Genomic DNA, 9,108 nt, shown 5'->3' with positions numbered 1-9,108 from the left:
GTGTTGTTAGTCGGTTCTTGTCAAATCCGGGTAGGAAGCATTGGGAAGCAATTAAGTGGATACTTAGATATTTACGAGATACTTCCAAATTGGGTATAACATTTGGAAATGGGGAGCCGATGCTTGTTGGTTACACGGATTCTGATATGGCAGGAAATAAGGACAACATGAAGTCCACTTCTGGATATTTGATGTTATTTGTAGGGGGAGCCGTGTCATGGCAGTCAAGACTGCAAAAGTGTGTTGCTTTGTCTACTACCGAGGCAGAGTATATGGCAACAACAGAAGCATGCAAAGAATTATTGTGGTTGAAAAGATTTATGCAAGAGCTTGGCTTTATGCAACAGCGCTACGTGGTTCTTTGTGATAATCAAAGTGCTATTCACCTTGTTAAGAACTCTATGTCCAAGATGTCCGTGATGGTTATAATTGTATTTTCCCCTGCCCCTTCTGTCCAAGATGTTATTAGAATAGCTTGCTTGCCACACTTACAAAGCTTCATCATCAATTGTTCTTCACGCAACCCGCAATAGTGAAGCCCTAATTTAGATAAATAAATTGAAGCCCTAATTTAGATCTGATGAAATTTAAAAATGTTATGTCGGGGGCTGTTTTAACAGGTGAAAAGGAGGATGAAAGAGAAGGGGCAGGGGAAAAGACAATTATACCCATCACATTTTATGCACATGGGTCTGTTTAACGGGATAACTTAACGGGGGTTAGCTTAAAGGACAAAAACCATGGCAAACATCCAAATAAAGGACAAATAGTGAAACTATTTTTGAAAAAAGACCCATTCCATAATCTATGTATTCAAAAGGACAAAATTTGTAAGTTTTTCAAAAAACAATAAAGTAAATCATAACTCAAAATATAAAAAAAAATACAAAAACTAAAATGTTTCTCTCATCTTTTTCGATGATATAAAAAAAACAGTGTTGAAGAAAAAAGATCATTACATCTTCTTTTACTTATCATTGTATTTTTTGTTTATATTCGTTATTGATTGTATCTTTTTATATTAACATTGTGTCTAATTTTCTTAATATCGTGTATTCGTGTTATAATAATCTATTGTGTTTTTTTATCAAAAAAGACGGGGAAGACATTCTAATTTTTTTAGTTTAATATTTTTATTGAGTTATGATCTTGCATTTTTTAAGGGTTTTTTTCCTCACAAATCTTTCTCAAAATTTTTATTTTCTCTCTTTTTGTTTTTTAATCTCTTCCTAATTAGCTAACCCAAATATAATTCTTTTGATAAATGAGTTAAATGTGACAACCCAAAATCTAATTAACATTCTTTTTTTTTTCATTACTTGTTTTGTTATATAATGTCGTGAATTCATATTTTACTGAAATCTTTTGCAATTAATAATGATGTTTCGTAATATAATGTCATAGATTCATATTTTATTGAAATCTTTTGCAAATGAAAATGACATTGGGTACTAGTAACGAGTTTTTAAAAAAATCGAGATCGAGGAATTCGGTACATGTATTTACCGAAGTTCTTCCCTACGGTAACGGTACCGATTTCAATATTGGTACAATGTTTTTGCAAAATACCGGTTTGATACCGAGATCATCCCTACACACATTCATAAAATGATGTTGACAAATCACAACCTCACTCAACCAAATCCACCTAGCATGTAGTAAATTATTCCCAACTTAGTAAAAGCAGCACAGACAGATAAATAAAACTTAAAGTGCTCATATGATCATATGACCCAAACTACTTACCATAACAAGGAACCCAAACAGGGTCACCAACAAACTACCTACATATACAATCACCACTCAAACTAATCTCTCTCAATTACATTACCACTTCCAGCAAACTTCCAAAGCTTGTCCATGTCAGCAGGCTTCGGGACATCTAACAACTTATCATTAAAACAATTGTCACCATCAATAGGCGTGGGAGGCGCTCTAGCGGGGCTTCGGATCAAAATAGGGGATGTAGAAAATGTTGGGGTGGCAAATGGGGACGAATAAGGCGTGTGTTGGATTGAGAATGGACTTGGGGCCATTCGTTTTTGAATTGGTCGACCTCCTAAACCGCCTCGATTAAAAGTGGATAATGATTCAGAACGTTTTGTAGCATCGTCTACAAATATGACGTCATCGATTCTTGCGGTTATGTTAAACGCCAAGCTTTCTAGTACTCTTGAATAGCTTTCTAGTATCGACTGCCCGACATCCTGTAATAAAAAATAAAACAAAAGATTTGCTTAAAAGAAACCAAAAGTTTAAATTTGACACATAAGCTCACATTATAAACGAGCTCGAGCCTGAAATTAAATATGCATGTGAGCCTACTTTTTATGAAAAATTAGTTTAATACAATAACTAACTAACAACAAATTTAAAACATCTAAAAGGTATATGCTATGTTAATTACTAGAAAGCAATTAAAATAACACGAAAAGAAAACTATATATGCATAAAGCAAAAAAAAATCACAAAAAAAAAAGAAAGAACAAGAAAGCTCGAGCTTTGATGAGCTCTTGGCTCGTTTACACTTCTAATTTGAGGTCATTTTAGCACCTCCAAATGTTAGAAAACGTTTGAATAAAAAGATAATCTCCTATAAAAATGCAATTTTTCAGCATGGAAATTTGATACACATACCTTATTATACTGAATTTTGGTCATATCCAATGAGGTTTGTGGAAGACCAGGAAACCGAAGTCTTAAACTACGCAACAAGGTTTCAGCCCTTTGTGCTAAATAACTGTTTCTGTCACTATCAAGAACCAAACCCCTAACTTTCCCACTCCATGATGAATGCTTGATTTTTGAATGATTATTTGTATGTTTTTTAGAATCTTTCAACTTCCATGCATATATTGCTCCCTCAACCCGATTTACCACTTCCAAAATGTGGTGTTCTGATGACAAATCCAAACAATCAAGAAGATGATCAGCAGAAAACTTTTCTGCAGTAATGTAGCGGTAGATGATGTCACCTAAACATGCTTTTCCATTCTGTTATGTTATACAATAAGCAACGAGTTAATAAATACAAATAATAACCAAACAATTATAACCGTAAAAACTGATCCATAACTAAAAAAACTGAACTTGAGCAAAAAGGTTATGTTTTTGGTAAACCTAAAATTTTTAGTTTAATTTCCGTTATCAAATACTCAAAACCAAACTTTTGGTTATTGATTCGGTTCAGACCCAAAACCAAACCAAACAGATCTATACACGCCCCTAAATCATACCTTGGGTAAGGATTCCAAGTATACATTTGGAATCTCCATTTCAGCAAGAACATTACTGTTAATAGCTAAAGCCGCTTTAAGAATCTGGCTTGTGCAGTCTCTGCACTGCTGTAACCTCTTTCGTGCATCTTCAGATAACCCGTTTGGCGGCAATTTAGGATAAGGCAACCACCATTTTTCTTCTTGTCTAATTGACGGCCGCCCATTACAAACACGGGTTTGAAATGCTTCACAGCCGTCACCTTCCGCTAGAACAATGCCACGATCAACATACCAAAACTCTGTGTTACAAAACCCGTCTAGCATAGTGATCAACATTTGATCGAGCTTCTTTAAAGCTGGAAGATTTAAAGACAAGTCTGCCCTTGGTTGTGTTGCCATAATTTCATAACTGCCACCGTCTGGAGATTGTTGTAATGAAGGTACAAAGTCAACAATGGAGTCACTGACAGATAGCAGCCAGTCCATCTCTCTCTGCCACATTGTTTTCTTTCTGGACGCTAACGGTTCTAACCTCCATAGCTCTCCAAATACAGAGGCTGCAATTGTTCAGTCATAAACAAGTTCATAAAGACATGATAAAAAACAAAAAAAATAAAAAAAAATGTAATTGTTAAAACGGTTGTGTAGTTATTTAATATTTTAACTAACCAGAGAGATTTGTTATGGCGTTTGAAATTGCTAAAGCGGTGCAGACACCTTTGCCCCCTCCAGACATGTCTTCTCCAAGCAGAAGCTTCGCAAACTTCTCCTTCATCATGTCAATTTCTGCAGATTTAAACAAATTGTTACAGTAAATCACTAAAATAATTAAAAAAAAAAACTTTGCAACTCTGTGTAGCAAAATTTGAATAATTAATTTCAAACTGAAAAACCTAAGCATCAAACTATAAGCAGAAATGTGTCGTCAAATTGAAGTGACTAGTCCGCGACGAATCTGTAGTCAGTGAGCTTCTGATAAAATTTTTGATAACTGTTGACTCTAGTCGGTAGTCGGTCAAAGTCCATCAAATAAGTTGAAAATTGATCAAATCGGTCAAGAATACACCCAAATCAGTCAAAAGTCGAACCTTTTTATTTTTCAAAAGGCAATCAGGCCTTGGTTTTGTCATCAATGTTATGTTCACTATTATTTTTTATGTTTGAACTATTTATATGAACATTTATTTGTAATTTTTCAAAACAATATAAAAATTCCATGCCTACTAATTGCGATAAATCTCGCGACTAACGAATTCTACAACACTAATCAATAGTTAAACAAATGCATACATATAATATATACAAGTGTAAACTAAATCAAGCCCTAATTTAACATCTAACAATTCAAACCAAATTCAACTAACAAATTAACATTAATATCATTAACTAAAAACACTAACCCGATAAATCAGAATCGGGCAACTTTGTCTTCGTCTTCTTCTCATTCTCATTCTCAACCCAACTCTCACTCCCACCAATAATTGGAAACGTAAACGCCGGCACCGGAAACCTCAACTCATTACTAGACGACGCGCCGCCGGAGAAACACCCACACGAACTCTCAGACTCGCTGACGTCAGCACTGATACTGTAACTCTCATCCTCACAGCACCGTCGTCCACTGCTGCCGAAAACAATGCGGCTGTAGTCCTCCGATGAACACACGCTTCCCGCCATTTTTAATCGATTTTATCTTGAATAAACACTAACCCAGAAACCCTAAGCCAAAACCCATATCACAGTTTACGTTAATTGTGAAATAGTTGTTGCTCCGGTGACGGTGTACGGCGGCCGGTGACGGTGACGGTGGTGAGAAAAAGGTGAAAGTGAGAACACAAACAACAGAGGTTTACTTTTCCACTATTAATATATAATAATATTATTATTATTAATAGTGGATTTTTTTTATTTTTTATTTATTTTAAACCTTTGAATTATTGGTAACTTTGATAATGGACCCTATGGTTTTCTAGTTGTTACAATTTATTACTACCTTTTATTTGTTACCTTGAAACAAAATTATGTTGGAAGTAAAAGATCATACACCTACTTTTATTTGTACACATTTAAGTAAATTAAATTGTTACTTGATAAAAGGTGTAACATATTATCTTAAAAGATTTATTGTGATTTTACTTATTTTCCAATAATGAATGTTTGATGAGATCTTAGATGATTTAGATTTAATTATGTCAGATTTTGTTTAAACTGAATTGATTTTATAATTGATTGCTCATATTGTTATTCATGTGTGAATCAGTTTAATGGTTAAAATGAGAAGAAAACATTGACCTACATGATCCATGAAGTCTAAGTGGATGTATCATAATAATACAACTTTTTTAAGCTTCTTCGAGTTTTAAATAATAGTTTTATTATTTTCTTAATGAGTGGAAATGAGAATGGCAGGGACGGGATGACAAAATCAACAAGAACGTAAATGTTGGCATTAAGAAATTTGACATGAACGATGACAATGAAGAGATAGTAGCTGGTAGAAATTCTTAATTAGTGAGTCAAACCAAGTGAAGATATAGTGTTTGATTAATTATTTAATATGTTTTATTTGTCAATGTCTATAAAATTAAATACTATCCGTCTTATTATATTGTACTTAAATCAAGATAGATCTATGACTTTTTTTAATCTCACCCTACGACTTATTGTAACAAAAACAAAAAGAAAAAAAAAATGCATTTATAATCCAACAAATAAGAAATTTAACAACAAAGAGTGGAATTTGGTTTAAATGGATGGATCTACTTATGAAATGGTATTGAAGTTCATGTGGTGGGTCATGTGCATGTAGGGAAGGTAGACAAGGGATTAATTATGTATATTTATGAAGAAACACTAAGTGACCCCGGCAGATTACGGATAATCTTAGGGTCAAGTAGATGTTTCCCACGAGGGTTAGGTCCGGCAAAGATGGTTATTCTTCTGATGTCCTGCAAAACAGACACCGTGAGCTCGTCACTGAGAAGGGGGGGGGGGGTACCTCCTTGTGACCACCCTCCGGCGTGAGAATCAGACTAGATTGCTCTGAATATAAATGTATATTAAGAGAAATAGCTAGAGCAGATAAGATATGTGATGGTATAAGATCGTATATGATACCGTTCCAAGGTGTTGGAGTATTTATAGCCGAAGGCAGGTTTCCAAGCAGGTACAGCCAGCTGTATAATATTCTTTTTCTACCAACTGTGGGCTACGCACGTGCCATGCTGGTGGTTGGTGGGTAGGCAGCGGCTGATAGTGACATGGCCGGCTGTGTACTATTCCTTTTCCACCAACTGCAGGCTATGTACGTGCCACGACAAGGGTTGGTGAGTAGGCAGCTGCTGATAGTGACATTTTGTACTAGAGCATGCTGCTCGTCGTACTGTTGTCAGTGAGCTGTCACCCTGTGATTGGTTCATGGGCTGCTTTGGTCAGATCTTGTCTATTTTGTCCATACCTTGGCAGGTATAGTACAAAAGATCCTCCAGAAGCGTATGGACTGGCTCATTTGGGCGGGAGTATTCCCGCCTTGCTCATTCCTTCTTCAGGTGACACTGAATTATTGAGAGTTAGTGCCTTGTGCGTGTAGCCTTGCTATTAGTGCGGGTAGCCTTCCCTGATGGCTTGTATCCGCAGCTGCGGGAACAGGCGGGGCACTTCACCATTGGGAGGCTTTTCCTGCGGGAACAGCTGGCGTACTGCGCGTAAGGTCTTCATCTCTCTGAGCATGGTGGGTCCTGCGGAACCAGTTGGTCTTTGCGCAGACGTCCCTCTTCAAGGTGAGTCTTGCGGGTCCAACTGGGCCCTGCTGGGACCTACCTCTTCAAGTCCCCCCAGTCCAATGTTCTTCTCATGAATTGTTAATAAGTGAGGTGAACTTTTGGACTTAAGCAAAGGGTTTTGAAAAGGGTTTTTAGTTTTAAGGTTTTCCGTGGGGATTCTTCCCGCGGTTTTCCTAATGTCACGTGCAGAAATTCCCGACTTTTCTGCTTGATCTTTGGGTATGATGCGGGTAGGTGTGTAACCTCCTCGCAAGTCAGGAGCGTTGAGTTTCACTTGTAGATTCTCCACGACGTTTTGGTAGTTTTAGACATAGTGATCAATTATGTTAAACAACCAATTCCATCTTGGAGCTTCAAACAATCTAGTTCTCAACGTTCCCGCTATGCGGGGATGTTATTTCCCTTTCCACAAGCATGGCCCAGAAGATCCTTCTTGGTTTTAATTCCCTGCAAGTGCTAAGTATGTGAAGGGTTTCGCCTTGACGCTGTACCCGCACTCGTCTTATAGTTACTTGACTTCCAAGGTATTCTTGGCTTCAATTCCCTGCAGGTGCTAAGTATGTGAAGGGTTTCGCATTGACACTGTACCTGCACTTGTCTTACGGTTTCTTGGTTACCAAGGTATTCTTGGCTTCAATTCCCTGCAGGTGCTAAGTATGTGAAGGGTTTCGCCTTGACACTGTACCCGCATTTGTCTTACGGTTTCTTGGTTACCAAGGTATTCTTGGCTTCAATTCCCTGCAGGTGCTAAGTATGTGAAGGGTTTCGCCTTAACACTGTACCCGCACTTGTCTTACGGTTTCTTGGTTACCAAGGTATTCTTGGCTTCAATTCCCTGCAGGTGCTAAGTATGTGAAGGGTTTCGCCTTGACACTGTACCCGCACTTGTCTTACGGTTTCTTGGTTACCAAGGTATTCTTGGCTTCAATTCCCTGCAGGTGCTAAGTATGTGAAGGGTTTCGCCTTGACACTGTACCCGCACTTGTCTTACGGTTTCTTGGTTACCAAGGTAAGGGGGTATATTCCCTCATATTTTTGAATCTTTGAATCTTTTTGAAATTCGAAGAGTTGGTGAAAGGATAAGAACAGTCCAAACTGTTGAAGGGACGTTAGCGTCGTCTGACAGTTTCTTCTGACAGTTTCAGGACGTGCAGGCAGTTATGGCGACGTGACAGTATATGGTCATTCCAGACGCTTTTTCAGGCGCGTGAGCGCGAGTTTTCGGGCGCGTGGGCGCGAATTTTACGGCACGCGTCCTGTCGACAGCTGTTGCCAGCTTGCTTTCCACGTGTCGTTGTCTCATTGTGCCTGCGCTTTTCCCTCTCCCCCGCATTAAATTCATCGCATTCATTGCGATGGGTATATAAAGGGGGAAGATGATGCATCTCAACTTACACCTTCACTTCACTCTTCTTCTTCTAAACGATTTCTGGCGAATACTCTAACTTTTCCGCCGAGCATTCTCCTGAAATCGTTCTTTTTTCATACCTCCCAAATGTCTTCTACTCATGATCCTGAGGTTACTGCCGAAGAGTCCGACGTATACCCTGAGAACCCGATGTCCGCGTCTGACAAGGACGATAAGAGTACTGCTGGCGAGTGCCAGTGTGCTCTTTCTGTCGATCTATACAGCTATATCGTCAAGAAGTTCATGCTCGATCCTTACGAGCCTGAGTTTCCGGAGCCTCACCGGACGGTGTACGATGCCCCCAAGGGTAAGATAGGGGTTTATGCCTCATCCTTCCTATATGGGAATCTCAGATTCCCAATAACGAAGTTCGTATACCGTGTTCTGGAGAAACACGGTGTACATTTGACGGAGGTGCACCCGATGGCGATCGCAAAGGTTCGCCACTTTGAATGGGTGTGCCGCATTCTGGGCGTTGAGCCCCGCGTCGACCGCCTGATGACCTTCTATTCCTGGAGGTGCATCCAGGGCTGGTATACCTTGGTCACTCGGATCAAGGGTTTGAAGATCTGTGCTACCGAGCGCAGTCTTCGGTCTTGGAAGCGGGAGTTTTTCTATATCTCCGCTCGCGTCGTCCCCATAGCGATAACATTCAATAACGGGAGAGCACTCCCCAACCTTCACGCCTCCAACTACCAGG

The 9,108-nt window shown here is 38.7% G+C and overlaps 1 protein-coding gene across 1 annotated transcript; it reads right to left on the bottom strand.

Annotated features, from left to right (window-relative positions):
- Window positions 1–1,606: 1,606 nt before the first annotated feature.
- Window positions 1,607–4,999, bottom strand: LOC143532288 (rop guanine nucleotide exchange factor 1-like). The gene is made up of 5 exons (XM_077027376.1): window positions 4,619–4,999; window positions 3,888–4,004; window positions 3,237–3,775; window positions 2,638–2,994; window positions 1,607–2,207 (listed from the first exon to the last, which is right to left on the bottom strand). Exons 1-5 carry the CDS (start codon window positions 4,893–4,895, stop codon window positions 1,809–1,811), a joined length of 1,689 nt encoding a protein of 562 aa, XP_076883491.1. The 5' UTR covers window positions 4,896–4,999; the 3' UTR covers window positions 1,607–1,808.
- Between the last annotated feature and the right edge of the window lie 4,109 nt (window positions 5,000–9,108).

Source organism: Bidens hawaiensis, unplaced genomic scaffold (assembly GCF_021521415.1).
Source record: "Bidens hawaiensis isolate Kalapana, Puna unplaced genomic scaffold, B.hawaiensis_p1.1 tig00009425_1, whole genome shotgun sequence".
Lineage (NCBI taxonomy): Eukaryota > Viridiplantae > Streptophyta > Magnoliopsida > Asterales > Asteraceae > Bidens > Bidens hawaiensis.
The sequence above is the reverse complement of the archived record's forward strand: the minus strand, read 5'-3'. Positions and strand labels throughout refer to the sequence as shown.